The sequence below is a fragment of the Diceros bicornis genome, chromosome 27 (genome assembly GCF_020826845.1).
Source record: "Diceros bicornis minor isolate mBicDic1 chromosome 27, mDicBic1.mat.cur, whole genome shotgun sequence".
NCBI lineage: Eukaryota > Metazoa > Chordata > Mammalia > Perissodactyla > Rhinocerotidae > Diceros > Diceros bicornis.
Window position 1 is genome coordinate 41,846,101 of NC_080766.1, and position 23,982 is coordinate 41,870,082.

The 23,982-nt window shown below is 51.6% G+C and overlaps 1 protein-coding gene and 1 pseudogene across 1 annotated transcript in view; one reads left to right on the plus strand and one right to left on the minus strand.

Moving 5' to 3' along the window:
- Positions 1-21,715, plus strand: part of UMODL1 (uromodulin like 1) — a 59,875-nt gene extending 38,160 nt beyond the window's left edge. Inside the window, exons 13-22 of the mRNA XM_058523408.1 lie at positions 1,041-1,298; positions 3,305-3,417; positions 5,974-6,187; positions 6,974-7,111; positions 8,569-8,888; positions 13,017-13,162; positions 13,705-13,941; positions 14,218-14,377; positions 16,209-16,293; positions 21,534-21,715. Coding sequence (XP_058379391.1) covers positions 1,041-1,298; positions 3,305-3,417; positions 5,974-6,187; positions 6,974-7,111; positions 8,569-8,888; positions 13,017-13,162; positions 13,705-13,941; positions 14,218-14,377; positions 16,209-16,293; positions 21,534-21,715 — 1,853 coding nt within the window. The remainder of the gene's footprint in view (positions 1-1,040; positions 1,299-3,304; positions 3,418-5,973; positions 6,188-6,973; positions 7,112-8,568; positions 8,889-13,016; positions 13,163-13,704; positions 13,942-14,217; positions 14,378-16,208; positions 16,294-21,533) is intronic.
- On the minus strand, positions 11,412-12,898 carry LOC131423037 (ubiquitin carboxyl-terminal hydrolase 1-like; annotated as a pseudogene).
- Positions 21,716-23,982: the final 2,267 nt, after the last annotated feature.

Sequence of the window (23,982 nt, forward strand, 5' to 3'; positions counted from 1 at the left end):
AGGCCTTTTAGACACATTTGGGTGGATTTCTCCTTTCATGACTCCACAAACTGGGGTGCTGAGCAGCTCTGTCCCTCGGTGGCTGGCTTCTGGTCTTGTTAGGATGAGAACTTGGTCTCCGTGCTTTCTCTCTAGTCCTTCCCTCCCCCCTTCCTAAGCCCCTCTGTCTGCCAACAGCGGGAGCAGGAAGTCAGGCGTCGGGAGGAGCCTGTGGGGTGCGTGTGTTGCATTAAGCACTGGGGCACATCCCCCAGCAGTGTTGGGCACCCCAACATTTCTACACATCCCCAGCAGTGCAGTAACCCCCAGCCGTGCTGATCCCCGGCCATGCTGACACCCATCCCCCAGCCGTGCTGCACCCCCAGCAATTCCACATTACATTCTACGCGTGGGGGTTTATCTATTGCCAAAGTCCCCGGGTGACACCTCAGGAGACAGGCAGCAGCCATGTGTGGGAAACGGGCCTGGCTGTGCAGTTCCTGCAGAGGGAGGCCACGCTGGCTTCTCTTTGAGAGCTTGCTGAGCTAGCCTGACCCTGGATTGCATCCAAATGGAACTAGCTATTTAATGTAGCTCCATCGACGCGTTTCCTCTGCTGAACGGTGCAGGTTCCAAGACTAAACTCTTAAGTCCACGTGAGCCAGGACTGTCAAGTGCCCCCGGGTCGCCCTGTAAGAACAGCTCTGTAGCCAGCAATGGCCACCCACGCTGACCCCTCGGGGAGTCCACCCAGAACCTGCTCAAGAGGCCTTCATTTTGGGAAGTCCAGGGACCTCTGGGGCAGAAAGAAAACCAAACCAGAAGGGGCAGGGCAGCTGTCCTAGGACCAGGCTCAGGAGGGCCGTCCAGGGACCCTGCACCCACGTGTGCTGCTTACAGCAGGGGGACTTCATAGGACTTTCCTGGGCTGGTGCCCCCTGAGGACGTCTCGCGTCCCCGAGCAGTGTGTTTCATTTTAGCCTCCGGTGAGGCGTCTCCTGTCCTTTCTTCTTGGAAGGGCTTCACTGATTTTAATCTCAGTGTTTACATCCCCTTCCCAGTTCCCGCCCCCATCGGAAGGGTCACGGTCTCCAACGTGACCAGCACCGGCTTCCGCGTGGCATGGGCGGCGGATCTCGCCCTGCACCCCACTTTCCAGCTCACCCTGACGTCCACACGGAGCCCCTCGGTGCACCTGGAGACCCAGGATGCAAGTCTGATGCTGTCGGGGCTGGAGCCCGGCGTCTTGTATCTGGTCGAGATAGTGGCCAAAGTATGTGAGAGAGAAAGTGCCAGAGCTCGCCTGAGAGTGAGGACAGGTAAGGGGTTTAATGCTCACCGCCGTTTGTTCTTAAAGGGCGGAGAGAAGTATAAAAACATTTTTGATGGGTTAAGGTTTAAAGAGCTGGATGTGCTTGCGGGCGCTGGGTTTCTGTTTTCTTCTTAGCGTAGGAACGCCTGGCTCACTTCATTCCATACACGGCTGGCATGTGAAGGCTGGACAGGAGGTGGCTCATTTCAGGGAAGGTGTTGGGCAGATGGTGGGCAAAGAGGTGGCAAAGCGCTCCAGACTCTGCCAGCAGGGGCTGCAGACGCTTGCTCCCTGTGTCCCCTTGTGTTCACGGCAGGAAAAGGCATGTGTGCTGGTCCACTGAGTGTCATCCATTCCCTCTGATTGTCCTCACTCTCAGTGGACTCGTCTTTGGCTTCAGGAAAGACCACAATAGACTGTCAGACGGCCGACCTATGAATGGCCTACAGAGCCTGGGGCCGCAGAGAAAAAAGGATAGTAATAGAATTAAATGAGGAATCAAACGTAGACTCTGGTAAAGTGGAGCAGATCCTTGTCAATAGTTATTCATTCGGATAAAATTCACCTTTTCTCCACATTAGCGTTTGTCATCTGGATATTTTCCTGAATGTCTAACTTACCTGGACAGCCAAGGGTACACCTGATGTTGCAGATGAGTCCTCAGATCTTGGGCAGCTGTCCAAGAGCTGATAGAGGTGGTCCCCAAGGTGGGGTGCACACCCCTTGGGGGATGGCTTTTGGGGGACCGTCAGAAAAGTGTAGAACTTCTGTTTATATACTTTGAAGTACTGATTAGCTGTGGACTGGGAGATTAGAGAGAAGATGGTGTGCAATGATGCTACTGAGCAAGTTCACGGCGAGCTGGAGAAGGGGAGGTCACTGTTGGCTGGTCCGTCCTGTAGGGTGGCCCCTGAGTCTGAGAGCCGGTGCTGGGATTTCAACGCTTTCGATGTAAATCTGGCCTCTGAAGGCCTCACCCACTCCTGGACGGAGGGGTTGCCTGTGGGCGTGTGAGCCCGTGCCTGAGGTGGGTCCACATCGGCTCTCACCTGTGCACTTGTCCTTTGCACCTGTCCTGTGCACCTGTCCTGCTCCTGATGACTTTCAGATCAGGTCACATGCTCCAGCTGCCGTGAGTCTGGACAGATGGCCCCCAGGCTCAGTGACAGCAGTGACCCCAAGGACATGGGTTTGGGGTTCGTCCAGGAATGCACAGTGGGACAGGTCTGTGGTTTGCCATACCCCTGGGCAACAAGCTCCTGGGGGTGACACTCTCTGCCCCTGACAGGACAACCTTGTCCTTCTCTTTCGCTCACTGCCAAGAACGGCTGGCAGGCAGCAGATGCTTCACAAGCATCTGGTGAAGGACTGAAGGAGATTTGAGACAGCTGCCGTGCCGGAAGCCAGGATGCGGCCGGGCGATGTTCCTGGACTACATTCTTGCACCGTGTACTCCTAGAAGCCCTACGGTGCAGAGAGATAGAACAGACCAGCGCAAATCAGGGACCACCCTTAAAACGCAGAGAGGCAGGGCTGTAGAGGAGGAAGAAGAGCTGAGTGTATCAGGACCTCTGGACGCCATCGTGGGCCGTGGGCTCTGAGCAGAGGCAGGGCGACCCTATGTCCTGGGGTGCCTGGGACAGCCCGGTGTTCATCTGTGACCCTGGAAAATTACCGAGTAGAACCTCCGTGAACTCTCAAAGTTGTCCGGGCTTGCTGCCCGATTACCTGGCCACCCTGCGCACAGACAATGGCACAGGGAGGGGCAGAGAGGTGCATGGGCTGAGCTGGTTCCACGGCCTCCGGAAGGTTCTCCTTCTGTGCCCAGGCTTTGTCCCAGCATCCTCTGGAATCTGGTGGGCTGTGTGTGCCGGGCACTGTTCCTTCTTTCTAGAGCGCAGTCAGCCTCGGTTTGATGTTCTTCCAACATAAACATACTACTATTAAGATAGAGATGGTCATCTGTTGCCTGGTACATTACCATTCCAAGAATGTTTATTCTCCATCCCGCAGCGGCCCAGAAACTCAATGGGAAAGTCAGAATCGCAAATGTCGGATACGTAGAATCCTTCCGCAATGCAAGCAGTAAGGAGTATCGGGACTTCCTAGAGCTGTTCTTTAGGATGGTAAGTGATGAAATCGGTTCTTATTTCCTTCTGGCATGTGAAGGAGGGAGGCGGGTAGTATCCTAGTGGCAGCCAACTGAGACTTCAACCTGTAGGTGCTACGGGTTCCTCATTGTGGAGGAAGCTGGGACTCCAGCTCTGGCATGGTGCCCGCGCGACCCTGGATCTACCATTAAATAGACGCGTCAGGCCGTGGCCGACACGCCTTCTCCTCTGCCGCATCCTCGCTTCACATTGTTTCCTGTTCAGAGAAACTTCTTTATTGATATGGAACCTATGGGGGAGAAAGTCCCTGCCCTGCCTTAAAAAAACATTGAGATCTATTTCACATACCATAAAACACACTTGTAAAGTGCACAATTCAGTGGTTTAGACTTTATTTGCAAAATTGTGCAACTGTCACCACCATTTAATTCCAGAACATTTTCATCGCCCCAAAAAGAAACCCTGCACCCATTAGCAGTCACTCTCCATTCCCCTGCCACCCCCAACAGCTTCTGACAACCACTAATGTGCTTTCTGTCTCTATGAATGTGCCTGTTCTGGATATTTCATAGAAATGGAATCGTACAATATGTGACCTTTCGTGTCTGGCCTCTTTCACTGAGCCTAATGTCTTCAAGGTTCATCCATGTTGTAGCATGTGTCAGTACCTCATTCTTGTTGATGGCTGGATAATATTCCATGTATGGATAGACCACATTTTGTTTGTCCATTCATTCATTGATGGACATTTGGGTTGCTTCCACTTTTTGGCTATTGTGAATAATGCTGCTGTGATCCCTGCCTTAAAAAAAGTATTTTTTGTATTCTTGCTTGTGCTTCCCTCTGCCATCCCATTCTTTGGGATGGTATATTGTTACGATTTAGTAAGGGGGCGATAACAAGATTCTTTTTTGATGAAGGTTAGTTTACCCTTTGATGAATGAAGAATGCACTTGTCAATCTGGTGATCTTGTTTGCGTAGTGGATCTCTCTTACATTTTAGCTTTTTTACCTTATTCTGGGAGTTTGAGACACAGAATAGAGAGAGGTTGGCAGCGCCACCTAGAGGTCGAGTGATAGCATGATGGCGCCTTAGCAATGCAGGCGGCCCTACGGTTGATTCTGTTCAACCCTATCAGCCTTCCTCACTGATGAAACGGACCACGTACCCTCCAGGAACTGTCCTATTGGGGCTTCTGGGGATCTGGGGTCCTGCCTTGTTTATTCCAGGGTCCCCAGCTCCTGGCCCAGTGCGTGGATTCAAGAGCTGTTGAGGGTTTGATTCAGAAGTGTATGACCATCTTCTTTAGGTGAAATGTTACCCATGATATTAAGCAACAAGCGCTGAAATCAGTCTACAAAGCTCTAGTGGTCACATGGAGCAGCTCCATTTTCATTTCCTGATTAATCTTTCCTCTTCAAACCATTTCCTCTTTTGCCTCTTTTTGGGGACAATTTTTTTGTTTGTCTAGAATTTCAGAATAGCAAACAATTGTGCAACTTATCACATGTGTAGGACTTGAAGACAAATTTGGGGAGGTCATGGGTTAATGTTGCACCTTGTTCCTTCTCACTTCCTAGCAAGGGGTCTGGAACTTTGCTTTGAAGTTGGTTTGAAATGTAACCCAAGGCAACTTTAATCCAAGCCTATGACAGAGCCCTTTCTGGAAGTCCCAGAGAGAAAAAGAGACAGAGGGAGAGACAGAAAAGATCCAACTATTAAAATGGTAATGATGTCAGCCATGTGATGTGAGACAGGCAGCTCTAGGGTCTCTGAGAGTCTGCAGCCTCTGATAAGCGACAAAAGATTTGCTCCTGTCGGCTGTCACAAGGCTGGGAAGTGGACCCTGTGCCTTGAGCCACCGCATCTCACTGAGTTCAGATGAAGATGAGGTCTTCTCTGTGAGGGCAACCCCTAGAGGCACACTTTTCCATAGATTTGCGTTACATGGACTTCGGTCTTGTTATAAGATGGAGTGTGTTTCTGGGCATTTTGGACATGATGGGTTAGAACAGAAGAATATAGTATGTGATGCAGGATTCTGTCCAAAGTGACAGAAGGAAAAACAAGGGTTTTAGAGGTGGGAACTGCCTGTCCCACTAGGGGTGCTCACGGGAAGCAGTTTTCAGAAAGGAGGGGAAGAAGAATGGAAGGGGAATGTTCTGTGGTATCAGAAGCAAAAGGATTGTTCTAGAAAAAATGAAGCGAGGGATGTGGTGTCCCTCTCCATGACCACTCGTTCAGCCACCGCCCTCCATGGCCCTGAGCTAAGAGTAGCAGATTCTAAATGCCGTTGTGAGCCCTCTACCAAGTTATAAGCCACGTAGCCCTGTACTGATTGGCTGGTTGGGGGGACGGGGCTCTTCTCAGCATCTCAGAACCCATGGGCAGTTGCACTGGGCTTGGGGACTCGGTAGACAGGAACGGGCCCAGGGCTGACCTGTGGCTTTGACCTTTTGCCACAGCCAGGCTTGCGGCTGGCCGGAATCCCAGGAGGAGGCACCTCAGGACACCTGTCCCCCGTTTCCTCTCTCAGGGCGGCTCTTCTCACGTGCTCTGTTTCTCCAAAGGTGCGGAATTCCTTGCCGGCCACCATGCGTGGACACCTGGACGCCGGTGGGGTGCAGGTGGAGGTGATCAGCATCACCAACGGCAGCGTCGTGGTGGAGTTTAATCTGCTGATCGTCATAGACGTGGATGTCCGGGAGGTGTCTGCCGCGTTCCTCGCCGCCTTCCAGAACGCCTCTCTGCTGGAGGTGGTCGGAGGAGACACCTTCATACAGGGTACGCGGGGCTCGGGCCCCGATGGAGACTCACGGCGTTCCAAAATGAGAGGCAGCGAGAGCCCAGCTATTCCTTCCATCTCGTTCCACGTGCCTCTTCTTAAGGGCTGCCCCTGCGGGAGATGAAAATGTGAGACAGATGGGACCCGCACCTCTCTTATCGCGACTATGGTTTTTTTTAAAGGGTTATGGGTTGAAAACATCTTCGGGTGAACCCACAAGATTCCTAGAGATGCTGCTTCATTTTTGAGGGCTGTGTCCCGCCCTGCTCCTCCTCTGATGCCCGTTTCGATGGGCTGAGGGCAGATATGTCCCTCTCTGCAGCTAAACTTCCTCCCAAGCAGTTTCCAAGGAGATCCTAGTAAAAATGACTGAAAAGAAAAGTGGAGAAAAAAGGCTGTTTAGATTCTTTTCTCACATTGTATGGGTCAGCTCGGGCTGCATAACAAAACACCACAGCCTGGGGGCTTACACAGTAGACATTTAGTTCTCACTGTTCTGGAGGCTGGAAGTCCGAGATCAAGGTGCCAGCCTACTCGGTTTCTAGTGAGGGCTTGCTTCCTCACGTGTAGACACTGGCTTCACTCCCATCCCCTCGGGGCGCTGCCCTGTCTGCTGAACTCTCCGGAACTGCTGGTCTCTGTTCTCATTTGATAATTTTCAACCTTGCTCCCTGGGCGCACCTCCCCGCAGGCTGTCTGTGAACGGCCGCCCGCCGTGCCTCTCTCCCCCGCAGTCCGCAAGCCCCAGTGACGCTCTCCTGTTCTCTGTTCCGTGTGTCTCACAGATTACGACGAGTGTGAGAAGGGAGAGGACGACTGTGAACCGGGCACGTCCTGTCGCAACACCCTCGGGTCTTTCACTTGCAGCTGCTCAGGAGGCGCCCCCGACTTCCCTGTGGAATATTCTGGAAGACCCTGTGAAGGTAATCTTCTCGTAGGCCCTTTTCTGGAATGCTGTTGGATAATCTGTTCTTTTAAGGATGTTTGTTCACAAAGTGCTTCTTTTCCAAATGAAGTCAGCATGTTTTTATGTCCTGGGCAAGTTTCCTAACGTGTGTGTGTGTACATGCACATGTGTATGCACGTGTGTGTCTCTGTGTGTACACGCACGTGTGTGTGCCCATGTGTGGGTATGACGTGTGTGTTCATGCATGTGTATGTGCACGCATGTGTGTACATGTGTGTGCATGCATGTCCCTTCACACTCTTCCATGGATCTTCCGGGTGGTACCTCATATCTCCAAGTGTTCTTCTGATGCCCGGGATGAGACAATACACACATAAACTCCGGTGTGTCGTCTCAGATGACCCCTGCCATCCAGGGCTCTGTGGTCAAGTGGAGGGAGACAGACGTTTATACCAGTAAATATAGACTATGGAATGTCAACGGGGGATGTGGAACGTGCTCTGTGGAGGTGGAAGCAGGAGGCTCGGAGGAGACTATTTGTCTGAGCCCCATGAGTGTGGAGGGAGGGCTTCCACGGAAGAGAAGTCTTTGAGCTGGTCATAAAGGACAGCTAAGACAGCACTGGGCGGAGGATGCTGCAGTGGGGCAGGGTGTGGTGGGTGAGTGCGATGGCGAGAACAGAGCTGTGGAAGGCGGGCGTGGTCCAGGCGCACAGTGTGGGCTGGCTGCAGTGTGGGGGCCTGCAGGAGGTGGGTGGGAGAGGGCGGGAGGCAGGCTGCCCAGAGACGGGTGAAGCCAGTTGAGAAGGCTGTGCACACCATGAAGAGGGATTTGGATGGACTGCATCCTGGAGGCAGGGCAGCTAGGTGAGGAGGAGAGCCCTGGATGAGCCCCACCTTGAGACAAGAGAAGGCAGAGGCCAGGGTGGCGGGCAATGGAGCTGGGCTGTAAGGAGGGCCCAGGGAGCGGGCCGAGGTGGGTCTGGAGTCTGCTTCATGCAGACTGGGGAGTGGGCCCTCAGAGACGGGTGGACGCTGTCGCAGAGCCTCCTTGTTCTTCCAGAGGTTGAAACCGAGAGTGCTTTGGGGGACGTAGGAAGCTGGAGTAGGCGCTGGGGACTCAAGGATCCTGAGAGTACCCATCATTAACACATCTCAGGGAATAGGCTCAGGGTCCCCGGGGGTAGACGACTTGTCCTGAGTCCACAGCTTGGCACACGCCCAGCGCCGGCCTGGGAGAGGCTGGGAGGGCAGAGGACCTCTCGATCCCCGGGGAGCCAAGCCAGGCCCAGCTGCCTGGGCTGGCAGGAATGTGTAACACGTGCGTGTGTGCGGCTGTGGCTTGAATGTGCAACCCAGGTGTGTGCCCCTGCAAGGTGCAGAGCAGTTCCCATCCGCTCCTGGCCCCCGGCCCACCCATGGCAGTCCCTAAACACAGACCTACCCTTTGCCTTTGTCTCCTTGTGCCTTGCAGGTGACCCTCCTGGCAACGCCACCCAGGTCCCTGGCCCAGAGCAACCCCCCACCCCAGCAGGCACTAGGGTGGCCTCTGTGCCGGGTGCCAACCTGACCCCCCAGGGCCTGCCCCGGCGGCTGAACCTGACCGGAGCGGTCAGGGTGCTCTGCGAGATCGAGAAGGTGGCTATCGCCATCCAGAGGCGCTTCCTGCAGCAGGAGTCCATCCCCGAGTCCTCCCTGTACCTGGGACACCCGTCCTGCAACGTGAGCGACGCCAACAGCACGCACGTGCTCCTGGTGGCAGGGTGGAGCGAGTGCGGGACCGTCGTGCAAAGCGTAAGGCCTGGGCAGCCAGGCTGGGGACGCACGCGAGGTGCAGGGGGCATTGATCTCCACACGGGGAGGATCTCCACATGGGGAGGATCTCCACATGGGGCGGGTCCACATCTAGCCGGGATCAGGAAAGACTGCACGGTGAGGTCTCTGACTCTAAGTGGGGGACGCAGCAAAGAGTCAGGATAGGGTTGAGTTCTCACTGGGGACCAGGCTACACCCAGAACGAAGAGGGAGCCCTGCAGGGATTCTGCTGCAGAGGGCCTGGGGTACGTCTCAGAGTCGGGTTCCAAAACTCCTCCCAGTGATTCTGAAGCACAGGCAGGATGAGAGCCAGGGGGAGAGGAGAAGGGGCAGGAAAGCTCAGAGCCTGTGTTCGAAGGTGAGTGTGTGTGAGAACGTGCATATGTGCACACGTGCAGGTGAGTGTGTGTGTGTGTGCGCATGCGCATGCACATTGGAGAGGAAGTGGCGTGACATTATCAGAAGTACCTGGCCAGAGGGATTGTGATCCTATCACAAACTCTCTTTATTCCAGAGTCTTTCCTCTGGCACGGAGGGAAGGCCAGTAGGGGAGTGGGACTGTCCTGGCCTGGAGGCGTTCGCATGTCATGTGCAGAGCGGGTCTCTGGAGCTTCAGCCCACTCGGTGACTCTGGGCAGGTGGTCCCGGCCCACGTTGAGCATCTCTGGTTCGCAGCATTCCCCCACATGGTGGGCTGACCTGGCTCCTTCTTCACAGGGTGTCTCTAGGTCACAGTTAACGCTCCCACATCCCCTCTCTCCTCCCTCCCCCCTACACTTGGCCCACTGAGCGCCAAGGCTCAGTCTTCAGGGCCATGCCAGGCACACAGGAGGCTGGAGAGAAAACCAGCACCTTCCATAAGTTCAGCCAGCTCTGGGCACTGAGGGGAGCAGAAGCAGCACTGGGCTAGGTTGTCCCCCGGGGAAATAGGGGGTAGGGGGTTGGGTTCACCCTGGAGGACTTATTGGCTCCTGGTGGGGGAGAGAGCCTTCTTTCTGGAAGGACCATGAGTGTACCCAGGGGACATGTGGCAGTGGCCAGATTAGGGAGGTCAGAAAGCCAGGGGGAGGAGTTACGAGGTAGAGGATGTCCAGGGGGCCTGGCTGGGTGGGGTGGCTGGGCCCTGGGTGGGTGGGTGGGCGGCAGGAGGGGGCAGGGTCCAGTGTGGGAGATGGGACTGGAGGAGGGTCTCAGCAGGGGGCCTGGCTGTGGCAATGGGGGCAGGGAGGTTGTCCTCTTCCAGGGAGCTGGGCTGCTGGGCAGGGACTCAGGGGCCTGGACCTCCACCCTGTGGTTCTCAGGTCCGAGTTAGGGGGCTGCAGGGCTCATAGAACCTAAATGAAAGATGCTATAAATGAGACGGCAGCTCCTGGCTGATGCTGGTGATCAGCACAGCCGGGCTGTTCCCGAGGGTGAGTCAGCCTCTCCTACGGGGTCGGGCGGGGGAGCCCAGAGATGAGGCTGCAGATGTCAGCTCTCTCCCTCTGTTTTTCTGAGCTAGACAAACACCTGGTTTAGCAATTGAATTCAGTGGGGTTCAGGGTGCATTCAGAGCAAAGGGAAATTCGTCTCTTCTGAGTCATCCAAGCTCTGGAATCCACAGGATCTCTTTGACTTTTTGACATTTGTCAGAAACTAAGATTCCCACAGAGACTTATTTATACAAATGCAACGGATTACGTACAGTTGGCAGGTTCTGTCTCTCTCTTTCTCACTCTCTTTTTTGTTGAGTAGTTTACATTTTATTGACCTCCCAGTTTTTTAAAAAAGCTAAATTTAAGGTCACACCTCTAATATATAAATTTCAGGTCACACCTCTGTATATAGTTTGATGTCCTATATAGGGATGGTGCAGAGTTTACTATGAAGAGATACAGACTAGTCCACACCCCAAAAGATTCACCAGAGTGCAGAGTCGTCTTCATAAATCCATATAAAATGCTTGTGAAGATAGAAGGGGACTGTCCAGGTCTCCTGAGATGCTTTCCAAAGTGATTCAAGGCACAAAATGGACACCATCGTGAACACGCATATTCTAGACTTTGTGCCTCTAAAATGATTCGTCAGAGATTTGGTTTCATGACTGTTATAAAACTTCATGTACTGAATGAGATTCTGCCTCTTAGCCAAAAAAAACTGCAGACGCTGTAAGCGTCGTGTAGATAATTTACTCCATAATATGGATACACAAATATGAGCCCTTTATTTTAAGAAACAAACACAGAAGGGAGGTGTAAATTCACAAGTGTTTAAAGGCTCCCGTTCTGGAGAATTCAATTAAGAACCTACACAAGTTTGTTCCCAGAAGCTAAGGCATCACCATCTCCACTAAGGAAAATGAGTTCTAGAAATTAATATGGTTTTCAATAATTCTATTTTCACTATCTATATGAAAACCTAGAGAGACCAATGACGTCCAATAGCTAAAGACTCTGATGCAATTACCTTCACCCGTGTTTGTCCAGGTCTGTTTAATACTCACACAAGGAAAGTACACTCACTCTATAGTTTCTTACAAAGTAGCAAGGAAGGAGTTGATGCCGAAGCTGCAGAAGTAGACAGAGAATTCAGAACCTCCTTCTCTTCTGTGACTTCCACTTCAGAACCATCAGAAAGCAGCATTTCCCCTCACACTCCTCTGAGCTTTGCCCTCCATGCGACATTTTGTTCCCAAACCCACCGACGTCAATGCCTGTTTGCCCACTGGAGCCCTTGTTTCTATCAGATTCCCAGGTCCCGTTAGTGTTGTTAGTCTCAGAAGTTCCATTTTCAGCAAACGCTGTGCTGGCAGCTTTAATCAGAAGCTGTGCCCTATAGCTCAGTCTGCTTTGCTCTTTTGTCCTCCAAGAAGTCCAATAGCTTCTACATTTTTTTTTGTTGCTGTTCAAAACTTTACTTGGCTGTGCATTTCCCCCCACTCTAATCGACACTTCTTTGTTGGCATAATTTTCTTCTCATTTGTTGGTCTGGCTTACCTATTTCACACAAAATTTCCCTTCTCTGGTTCTAATCGGTTAAGGTCGGGGTGTCCGTAACAGAAGCAGTGCGCCCACTGCCAATTGTGATATCACTGTGCATCGCAACCGCGGAGTCCGTAGCTGCCCTCGGTGGGCCCTGTGCTCTGTTCTAGTGACATTTTAGGAGGTGTCAGTAAAGGGGTGTTGATCTTGGCCAGTCCACCCCCTTGACCACCACACTCCAAGCCACCAGCTGGCAAAGCGCTTCAAATGAATAGTTGTAACTTCAGACCTTTTGTCGAACAAAAGGCTTTGTTCGGCTTCAGTGTCATGACGGCAATATTCACAGACATTTTTATCCTCTCCTACAGCCCTCTCCAAATTGTGAAATTGCCCATCTCAGGGTCTTCGTCTCTATTTTTGGCTCTGGAGAAATTTTAGAAGTTTCTTCTGCTTTGGAAAGCCCATCTTTTTGTTCTGGTGCACTGCTGTCTGCAAACCTTCTCTTCTTTCCGCTGATCTTTCACATTCCCAGCAACCAGTCCCTAATACCCGCTCACCATGGAGTCAGTTCTCTGCAGCTCAAAACCTATCCCCACCTTGTCTATGGGCTTAACTCCACTGACATTAACCTGGAGCCTCGAGTCCACAACCTAGGTCATGTTTGCGTGTCATGCTCCCCAAGCCCTGTTCAAGATCACATGCCTTTTCTTTAGGTTGCCCTCTGGATCCTGGGCTCGTCACTACTTTCCCCAACCACAGAATTTAGAAAGAACACTGGTTTGGTTAGTCATAGACTTTAACCAAGTCATTTTAACTCCTGACTTCTTCAATGAGGGCCTTGCACACTCACGTTAGATATGCACTCGGGGTTATTTGGGGAAAATCTGATCCATTATTTTCGGTATCAGCTGATCTGGTTAGTCTCTGGTTCTCTTCCAATGAAGAGAATAGGAAATGGGTGAGCAGGGGTCAGGACTTGACACTCTCTCTGCTCATTTATGTTGGGGAAAAAATCACCGGGCTTTTCATGTTTTGGGGGATACACTTTAGAAAAGACCCCCAACCCTGCACCTAGAGCTGTGGTCAGCAGCCGTGTCGGGGGCCCTGCCGGGGCCCAGGAGCTCACTCACACCCCGTTTGTGTTCAGAACATGACGAATACGGTGGTGAGGACCACGCTGAGGAATGACCTGTCCCCAGAGGGCATCATCCACCACCTGAAGATCCTGAGCCCCATCCACTGTGCCTTCCAGAATGATCTTCTGACCTCATCGGGCTACACCCCGGAGTGGGGGTGAGTGGAGAGGCCTCTCCTCATCTCTCTGTAGTTCGCGTTCCTCTCTAGAACCTTCACTTTGGGGTTTCTTTAGGGTTTCAATCACTGGAGGACCTTTTTGAGAGACTGCATATACAAATGGACAATGGCGAAGACTTGATGTATAACTGACAGCTTCCCTAATTTTTACCACTGCTTCTAGTTTAAGACCAACCAGAGAAAGCCAGATATGCTCCCTAACCAATCACATAGGACACCCTGCTTCTAGTGAGCCACCCACAGTGTCCCCATGGCAACCCCTCCATCAGGGCACCCCTGAGCCTCCCTTTTCCACTATGAAGCTGCCCCCCTCCTCAGCCCGCCTTTGAGTTCCCACCAGATGTGAGTGATGGGCTGACTCCCGCTATAGCCAGCTGAGAATAAACAGCCTCTGCTCGTTCTCACCCCGGGGGGCTGGGGTTCCTCCTTTATTTCCACACTGCTTTGGAGTTGCTTTCTGGGGAGGACTGAGAATGAGAGGCGTCACGAAGCGACCCTCCTGCAAACCGCTCCTCTTGCAGGGTTTACACCATCATCGAGGACCTCCACGGAGCTGGAAATTTTGTCACCAAAATGCAGTTATTTATCGGAGACTCTCCAATACCTCGCAATTACAGCGTGTCTGCCAGCGACGACGTCAAGATCGAAGTGGGGCTCTACAAACAGAAGAGCAACCTCAAGGTGGTCCTGACCGAGTGCTGGGCCACGCCGTCCAGCAACGCCAGGGACCCGGTCATGTTTGGCTTCATTAACAACAGGTAGGGGCTCCTGTGGGCGCTGGGCGCCACCGCCCCCTTGCTGGGTAGCCCACTTTGGGATTCTGACTTCCAGTCACGCATGGATATGGACCCGGGTTTTAGGTAACGCCCCCTAAAGAGACTCTCTCCTCTCGGGAATTGGAGAGCTAGCCTCCTTGCCTCCCATGGAGCCTCGTGGGGATGCTCCGAGTGCAGTCAGATGTATCATAAGGAAACTCATCTGGGGAGAAGGACAGGAGGACTTATAACCGATGAGTCACCTTCTCTCCCTTCCAGCTGCCCCATCCCCAATACACACACGAACGTGATCGAGAACGGGAACTCCACCAAGGCCCAGTTTAAGCTGAAAATCTTTTCCTTCATCAACAACTCCATCGTCTACCTGCACTGCAAGCTTCGCATTTGCATGGAATCCCCCGGAACCACGTGCAAAATAGTAGGTGTTCTGGCGTTCTGAACTTCTGTCTGGGTTCACGTTCCTCGTTGCTACGAGGAGGGTTGCTCCATTATCGAGAGCCTGGGGCTCTGGAGGCTCCGGGGCCCGACCTCTGGGAGGAGACACTGGTGCCTACAGACTTGGTCCCTAAAAGACGGGAAATGAGGTTTCAACAGCAGACAGCCCGTGGGTGGGGGATGGATGTAATTGGATGGCTCACCTAAGTGCTTCTTGAGGCCATTCCGTCTACTGGCCGTCATGTCAGAACTTCCTTGCCAAGATGCTGGAGAGGTGTTTAATGCATATTCAGGTGTAAAAATGTAAAAATGTTAATTTGGCATTATTTTTAGCAACATCGATGGAACACTACTGAATCCTAGCCACTGTGATATTTAACGAAGATTTTTTTCCTTCCCTGTGTTCGTCCTCCATCTTGGGATCATGAATAATTTTACATTCTCATTTCCTCAAACTTTTGAATTTGAAATATGCTTTGCAGGCCTGAGGTTTGAAAGCTGTTCATACCACAGACACGTATGTGAAGTGACTGTCACGTGTTGTCTGGGCCTGAGGGCGGCGTTGAGAGCTCTGCTAGCCTCTGGTTACTACTGCACGTTCTCTCTCCTTTGGGGGGTAAGCTTGTCCCCATCCTCATAGGACTCCTCAGCTGTCCTGGGAACCAGCCTCCTAGCATCAGTGGGATGTGCAGAGGAGAAGAAACCCAATGACCACCGATTTTGTTGATGTCACTTTTTCTCAAACAGCAGGTCTTCCAGAACAATGGGACAAAAGGAACACAGAGTCCTGATGACTGCCAGCTAAGTGTGCAGGTGACACTCACCTGGTTCCATGAGCCCCACGGAAATGCTAGGAGTGTTAACAGCCATAACTACCTCTGCAGGGAGCTGCCAGTTCCCAAATTCCTTACCAGATGGCTTTACATATTTCTTTCCAAGTACCTTTAGGAGGGCGTCATACGGTTTTCTGGGGCTACCCTAACAAAGTACCACAGACCACGCGGCTTAAACAACAGAAATTGATTCTCTCCAAGCTCTGGAGGCTGGAAGTCCGAGATCAGGGTGTTGGCAGAGTTGGGTCCCTCTGAGAGCTGGGCGGGAGAATCTGCTCCATCCTCTCTCCTTGGCTCATAGATGGCCGTCTTCTCCCTGTGTCTCTTCACATCACCTTCCTCTGTGCATATCTGTGTCTGTGTTCAAACGTCCCTTTTGTATAAGGACGCAGTCATATTGCATTAGGACCCACCCTAATGACCTCATCTTAACTTAATCATCTGCAAAGACCCCATCTCCAAAAAAGATCACATCCATAGGTCCTGGGGGTCAGGACTTCTATATCTTTTTGGGGGGTGGAATGCAACCCAGAGCAGGTCTATAGGAAGCTGATTCCATCATGTCACTGAACCTTTCTGTAAGGCAAAGGGGTTGAAAGGAGCGAATGGCAGCAACAGGCTGTGGAGAACGCAAGGTGACTCTGAGAGCTGTGACTGAGATGTGACCCCCGCGTGGCCAAGGTGCCAGGGCAAGTGACTGGAGACAGCTCACGGGGCTGCTACATCTCGCTGCTCTCGCGGACCTCACTTCCTCTGACCCTCCTGCGGCCCAGCTCTCCCTCCTGTCCCACTGGGCCATCCCACCTGGCAGAACCCTGTGGTCCAGGCAGTCCAGGCCCCTCCAGCCCTCCCCACCCCCCACCGTCTGAGCTCATCCAGCTGGATAAAATGTATGAATCAGAGTACCGTCTCTGATAGCAAGTAAATTTCTCATAAACATTGTTCAACTAATTTGAAGTTTCTCTCCTTCCAAAACAACAGAATTGCAATGACTTTCGGTCACCGAGAAATGGTGAGACATTCATAACACACCAGACGTCCTGGGGACCCCTCATACGGGCTGAAGGTGAGTTGATGATGTGGTTTAGACAACTGAGGAAAAGATGCAACCAATTCCATTTCACCAGCATGTGAACCAAAAAGCCACATGGAACTCAGAAGAGTTTCCCACAAGACTCGTAATAGTAGAAATAATGATGGCTAACACTCATTGACAGCCCCAACTTTCCAGCGTTGCGTTAATTTCTTTACATGCAGAACGTGATTTCTTCCTCCCAGCAGCTCTGTGAAGGAGGGTCTGTGATTATCCCCGTGTTGCAGATGAAAAGGCTGAGACTTCAGCAACTCGGCACATGTTTAAATAATGCAATATTTGGGCTGTGTCACCTGAAACCAGTAAAGCTTCTTGACTCTGGATAAACACATTGACTGGGTTGTTACAAGGAAGGAACTCAGGCTGCAGCCAGGTCAAATTCTGTATGTTAATGTAAGTGCCAGTGTGCATGTATGTGCCAGTGCGCACGCACATGAGAAAGCGGTTTTATTCTGGGCTCTGCTAAATCAGAAGATGCAAAAAATGGCATTGCTGTTCTGCCTCAGTATAAAATTTTCCTTAAGTCAATTACATTCCATGTATTTTCAAAGCTCCTCATCAATTTTGCAGGAAAACATTTTATTTTCTTTGAGATCTATCCTATTGTTTTGGGAAAAAAAATGGTTTGGGGAAATTGTGTGCTCTGGGTATTAAGACAGAAACTGCTAGCTGTACCCCAATGTCTGTCCTCCTCTTCTTCCATAGTAATAGAATCCCCAGTTTTTAGCTGGCACCTGGCCACTAGGAATAAAAACTGTAATTCCCAACCAACCTGGCAGCTAAGTGCGGCCATGTGAGTAAGTTCTGGCCAATGAGATGCAAATAGGAATGAGATGCAAATAGGAATGTCAGGGGACAACTTTTTAAGTGGTGGCCTCCTTAAAAACGCCTGGTGCCCATCCTCTACCCCTTTCTTCTTTGTCATTTCCCCCATCCTGCGGCCTGACATGCAGGGGAGATGGCTGCAGCCAGCCGCCATCTTGAACCTTGAGGACCATGGCACGGGATCTGGAAGGAGCCCGGTTCCCAAGGACACCGTGAAGCAAAGCTGCAGGGCCAAGCCCGGGCTCTGACCTCCAATTTTTATGCCAGAAAGAAATAAAATTCCATTTTCTTTGTCACTGTACTTTGAGTTTTTCTCTTTCTTGCAGCTAAACCTAAGCCTGGTTGATTTTCCTTTTTTGTTGTTTTTCTTCCTAACTCTGATGGCCCTCCTTGCCTCTCTGTATTTCCCTGTACAAGAACTTCTGGGTTTTGGATGCTGGGTATGAGCTGGGATGTGAGTGCTGATCAGGACTTTGGAAGGAAGCTGGGCAACAGGAGGAGAGAGGGCTGCTTGGCCAGTGATTCTCAACTGCTGGGTTCTCATTCAAAGCTTTTGGGAAATTTAAAAAATCACAGATCCCAGGCCACACCCCATGCCCACTAACTCAGAGTCTCTGGAGCTGGGTTCTAGGCCATGACGTGTGCACCGGTCCTCAGGTGATTGCTGGCCTCAGCCCTGGGACAGCATGCTTTTCTGATGTCTTTCATTTTCTTAAATTTCTGAGGAGAACTTGCATGGGGGCCCTAATATGAAATAGAATATATATGAGTTTCATTCTCATTTATAGAAATGGAATCTTCTATCTATTCATAGATATTACAGAAAATGTCAAAACTAGAGCGGAAAAAGCACTGGGCTTGGAGTTAGGAGACCTGAGCTTGAATATAGGCTCTTGTACTTATGAGCCATGAGGTCTTACAGAAACTTACTGAATCTTCTGAATCCTATCCATGCATCCATCATTCCTCCATCCATCCACTCATCCATCCATTCATCCACCCACCTCTCCCTCTATCTATCCATCCATCCATCCATCCATGCATCCGTCATTCCTCCATCCATCCACTCATCCATCCATTCATCCACCCACCTCCCCCTCTATCCATCCATCCATGCCTCCATCATTTCTCCATACACCCACTTATTCATTATTTCATCTGTCTGCTATGTGTCAAGAACTCTGATTTTTCTCTGCAACATGGGAGTTATAACAACTGCTGTACATACCTTACAAGGTTGTTGTGAATGCCTAATAAGATGACAGTAAATAACAATCCTTTGTGAGACTAAGATATGTGATGCTGGAACTAGGCTGCCTGGATTCAAAACCTGGCACTGACTTTGGGTCTGCTACATTGTGCCTCATTTCCCTCATCTATAAAATGGTAATAATAATAATAATAATAATAATAATAATAATAATAATAATTCCTACTTCATACAGAGCCTTGTCTATAGAAATTGCTGGATAAGTGTTAGTTATCCTCTGTAACTGGCAGAGCACTGTGCTAATGTAGCGATTGCAGAGAACACCAAATATATTAGGGTGTACATGGTTGGATTCAATAATAAGGATTATAATTATTTACTTTGTTCATCATTCTTTCTTACTGTATTATTAGCTTTTGTTTGCTCCATAACTGTGTCATACAAATATACAGAAAAATCATTTAGAAACATGGAATCTCCCAATTGGTGGGAACTTGACTGCATTTTAATAGTGTATATTAACAGAAAGACTGTTGGAGACTGCAGAGGGAGAAGAGGCTGGCAGACAAGTCCCTTCAAGATCTTGTCTCTGCCCCCTCCCACTGTGCACACCATGCTCTGCCCCCTCCCACCATGTGTCCACGCTCTACCCCTGCCACCGTGCACCCACGCTCATCATATTGAGATAACTCATCATTTCTCATTCATTAGAGCTTCTCTGCATGAAGAGTTAGAGAAAGTTTGACGCCAATGTCCATGGGATGCTCAAATGTCCCAACAGGAAGGATCTGGAACAATTACTGAGGCTGCTCAGAAGTGAGGACCCTGGGGGTCCCCAGATAGCGGCTGGGCTGGGACTCAGACCCCTGGAAGGGGCCATTTCCCTGCTCCTGGATTATACGCATGACAGCAGATCCTCCATCACCTTCCCTCACGAGCTGTGTTCCCTTCACAGAAGCAGTGACAGGTCAGCATCTTTGCAAAAGGACTATGTGTGCATCCCCTGAGGTGATCATCACCACCGCCCTGCACGTGGGTGTGGGCTGCTCAAGCTATCCTAGTGGAGGGCCAGTTGTTTTTTATTTAAATTTCTGACCCATCACAGACTGACAAGTGGTCCAACTGTGCATGACCGGCACACAGCTCATGCCACATGAGTGGTCTCACCTGGACAGGTAGATGCCCTGTTCAGGGAGACACCTTCACAGATGGGACAGGTCACATTGCGACACATGCTCACTCTCCGTTCGTAACGATCTCATGTGGACCAGTAACGGTCCTGGACCAGGGTGACCAGGTCCACACCCCTGGCGTGTGGACCCCACTTGGAGCAGCCCTGAGTCAGTGGGTCGGTTAGGAGAATTTGGCTGCAGGTGAAAGAGACTCAGCCGGAGAGGCAACAACCAAATGGGGTCATTTGTCTCCGGAGCTGGCAGTCTGGGGCTGGTCTGGGCTCCATGGTGCTGGCAGGGGCCCGTCTCTTCTGTTTTTCTGCTTCAGCATCCTCAGTGCGGGCAGCCGGCTTGTGCTCACAGGATGGCCCCTCACCTGAGGCAGAGGAGGAGAGGGAAGGGCCCACTATAGTGCCCCCTGGAGGCTGGATTTAGAGACCAGCAATGAAGGAGTTGTCAGGGAAGCTAGCTGCCCAGAGTCTGGGTGCCTCAGGTTCCTTGGGAGGTTGCGGCTGCTCCAGCAACTGTCCCCAGTGTCCCCATCCCAGTGTGCTCCTCCCTCTGGAGGAGGGCGTTGCCCAGGTTACAGCTGGCTCACCATCCAGGCAGCCTGGAGGGAGCCCCCAGTGCCATTGTTCGCTGGACCACTTTGCTGACTGCCCATGCCTGTGCCACACCCTGGGAGACCCAGGGTAGCGTCCACTTGGGCAACCGCCCGGGGAAACAGGATCTGGAGTGCCCATTGTAGCCCAGGAAGGTTCTTTCCTAACCAGACCTTCCTGATAAGCGGAGGTGGACACCCTGAGATGCAGGGAGACTGGAGGGAAATGCACGTGATGCCGGATACACCTTGCCTCCTGCTGTGCCCTGTAGCGTGTCACCCCCACTCACGCTGTGCTCCACTGCACCTGCCTTCTTCCTGGAGGTGGGCAGGTCTCTCCCCTGGGGGACGGGGGCAGGCCAGAGGGCCGGCTGGTGGCCTCCTCCTTTCTCAGGCGGCACAGTTTTCCCCTGTGGTAACTGAGGTGAAATTCACCTAACGTAAGTTAACCATTTAAAAATAAACAGTTCAGCGGCATTTAGCACGTTCACAACGTTGTACAACCACCACCTCTATCTAGTTTCAAAACATTTTCATCACCCCAAAAGCAACTCTGTACCCATTAGGATTCACTCCCCATCCCCTTCCCCCAGTCCCCCAAAGCAAGAAAGGTCCGCTATCTGTGTCTGGTTTTTCCTATTCCGGATAGGTCTATAAATAGGATCATGCTCTGTGTGGTCTTTTGTGCTGGCTTCTTTCACTCAGCATGATGTTTTCAAGGTTCATCCATGTCGTAGTGTATATCAGAACTCCATTCCTTTTTACGGCTGAATAATATTCCATTGTGGGGATAGAGCACAATTTGTTTATCCATCATCCATTGATGGACACTTGGATTGTTTCCACCTTTTGGCTGTTGTGAACAATGCTGCTATGAACATGGTGTACGTGTATTTATTTGAGTCCCTATTTCCGACTCTTTTGGGTCCACGCTGTCCTGTGTTTTATCGCCCCCCTTGCTCCTCCGTGCTGTAGAGTGTGCAGGCCCAGTGTGTCTCCACGTGGGGAGTCCAGCTGAGCTCCTCGCCTCCCCTCGGAGGGCCTGCTGCTCCCACACGGCCTCCCCCTCTCGGCCAGAACACTTGTCGTGCTGAGCTGTCCTGGCTGCTGTGCTCTCCCGGGCTTGGGACACCTGCCTTGTCACCTTTGGGAACCCACAGGTACACGGGAACACCCTCGGGGCCTCACTGCCGTGGTGCCTCAGATCTGTCACATCCAGATAACAATGTGATGAAGCAGCCACGTGTGGAGAGCTTGCTGTGCTGGGGATTCTGTCCTGAGCCCCCTGCTCCACACTCACAACAACGTTCCGATGCTGGGACCACAGGCTGTACCAGGCCCGTGGAGACGTGCTCCTCCGGGTGCGGGCAGACCTCCCACCTTGTGCCTGCCTTGTCCCCTGCAGGCGAGACTCCACGTGCGGAACCAGGCCTGGGAGCTGGGTACCTCGTCCTCATCGTGGTGGCTGTCTTTGCCCTGGTGACGGGGGCAGCCGCCCTGCTCATCGTGCGCTACCAGAGAGTGACTGGCAAGTACAACGTCAGAGCCCAGTCGGATAACTTCAGCTACCAGGTGTTCTACGAATAGGAGGCCCCACTGCCCTGAAGGTGGGTGAGGAACCAGCCGCGTCTGACGCACACGTCCTGCCTTCGCCACCGACGGTGACCGCACCGTGCGTCCTGGCAGCTTTGGCAAAGAGTAGATTTGTGGGTGTCAGCGTTTCGTACCCCAAGTGGAGATGCATCCTCCCCTCCTGAAAAGCAACCAGGAACAGTCAGAGAGGGGGACACGGACGATTAGTGGGTTAGCAACAGGATTCTATTGATTTACCCAACCACGGGCCCCACGGAACCAGTGGCAGTGCAGCAGGGTGAGAGCGGGCCCCCGCGGCCCCTCAAATCCCAGATCTCCCCCTCCACTTATGGGCGGTCCTGGGTGAGGCCCTGAGCCCTTGGGGCTCATTTGCAGAAGCGGGTGTGTGATAGCAGTACCACCGCGCAGAGGGCTTGTGAGAATCAGACGAGGAAACGCATGAAGGGCCCTGGCACGGCATCTGGCACCTTCAGGGCTGAGTGATCCCAACGGTTATTCTCAGTCCCATGTCCCGGAAACCTTGTCCTCTCTGCCACCCATCGCTGGTGTCCTGGGTGCTGTAATGGGCACACGTCACCGCACTGCTCTAACCAGCATCCGTGACTTTAAATATTTGAACCTCCAGTGTGAAGATGCTTTTCTGAGCTGTCTGAGAAGGGTGTGGACTTCTTTCTGGGCCTGAATGTAGCTCACCACGGATGAACCACACGCGTTTTAGAGTGCAGTATTGCTCGTATAAACCTGACAATACTGTGGGAAATGCCAAGACGGTTATTTTTGTAAAGGTTTGAGATTAAAAAGAAGAAGAAAAGAAATGATCACGGGCCACGTTTGGCAGCTTTCCATGATTGCTGCCTCCAAACGCTGCCAGAGGTGGGCAGGGAGGGACAGAGCAGCCTGAGATTGGCCCTGGGCCCCGGGGCTATGACAAGGCGTCCTGGGCTCCGCCCCCCACCTGTGCTTCTTTCTCTGCACCTCTCACCTCCTAAGGGGTTCCCTCACCCAACCAGGCCACAGCCACTGCGGATCCCACTCCTCTGTGCCTTCTGGGAGTGGCTGCCCTTATATTTGGGGTACAATCTCTCACTGTCCAGCAGAATAGAAGGCCCGTCCTCAGGGTTGGTGGTAGCCCTTCACTACCCACACTCCCCGGGGTTTTTCTGCATGAATCTCTCCTTTCCTGCATGCAAACTGACCCAGACGACCTCCTTCTCCGTGCAGGTAGCCATGAATTGAGCTCAGTTCTTAATTTATCAAGCATTGATGGGAGCCTCCTCTGTCCCACATCCAGAGCTCGGATGAGCCCCAGAGATGACGGAAACACAGCCTCTGCCTGCTGCCAGGAAGCCAGTTGTCTGCGTAGTTGTCAGGCAAGCAACATCTCCAGGAGGGTGAGAGGAGCTGCTGGAGAAGTGGGCAGGGTGCCAGGGATGCCCAGAGCTCCAGACACAGGGATCTTCACACCAAGCACAAAGGCAGCCCTGCCATCACCCAAATCACCTCCACACCCCAGAGCTCCCAGACTCTTTACCATCCTAACTGGTCCAAATGGCCCTTTCTGGTTTTGCTCACCATTGACATCTATCACTTACCACCCAATAACCATCCATCCATCCATCCATCCATCCATCCATCCATCCATCCATCCATCAATCCTTCCAGTCATTCATCCATCCATCTTTCTATTCATCCATCCGTCCCTCCATCCATCCATCCACCATCCACCCGCCCACCCATCCATCCATCTACCCATCCATCCATCCATCCATCCATCCACCCATCCATCAATCCTTCCAGTCATTCATCCATCCATCTTCGTATTCATTCACCCATCCATCCATCCATCCATCCATGCATCCACCCATCCATCCACCCACCCATCCATCCATCCTTCCAGTCATTCATCCAACCATCTTCATATTCATTCATCCATCCATCCATCTATCCATCCTTTCATTTGACACTCTATCAAATACATAATATTTCACATTTTTGAAGATATTTGATAGTGCACATAAGTTCTTTTAAAAATAGGTCAGTCATAAATATATTGCTAATGTTGCTTTCAGTAGACATGCATGCTCTTTCACTTTTCTCCTGCATTGCTGGGATATTGTTTTTATTTACACAGCAGTGACTCAAAGGCATTCAATTAATATGAAAATCTTTATGATAAGTATAAATAACATAATATACATATATATATATATCACTATTTTATATTTTTCCAAGCATTTTCACAGCCTTTTAAAAAAATAATC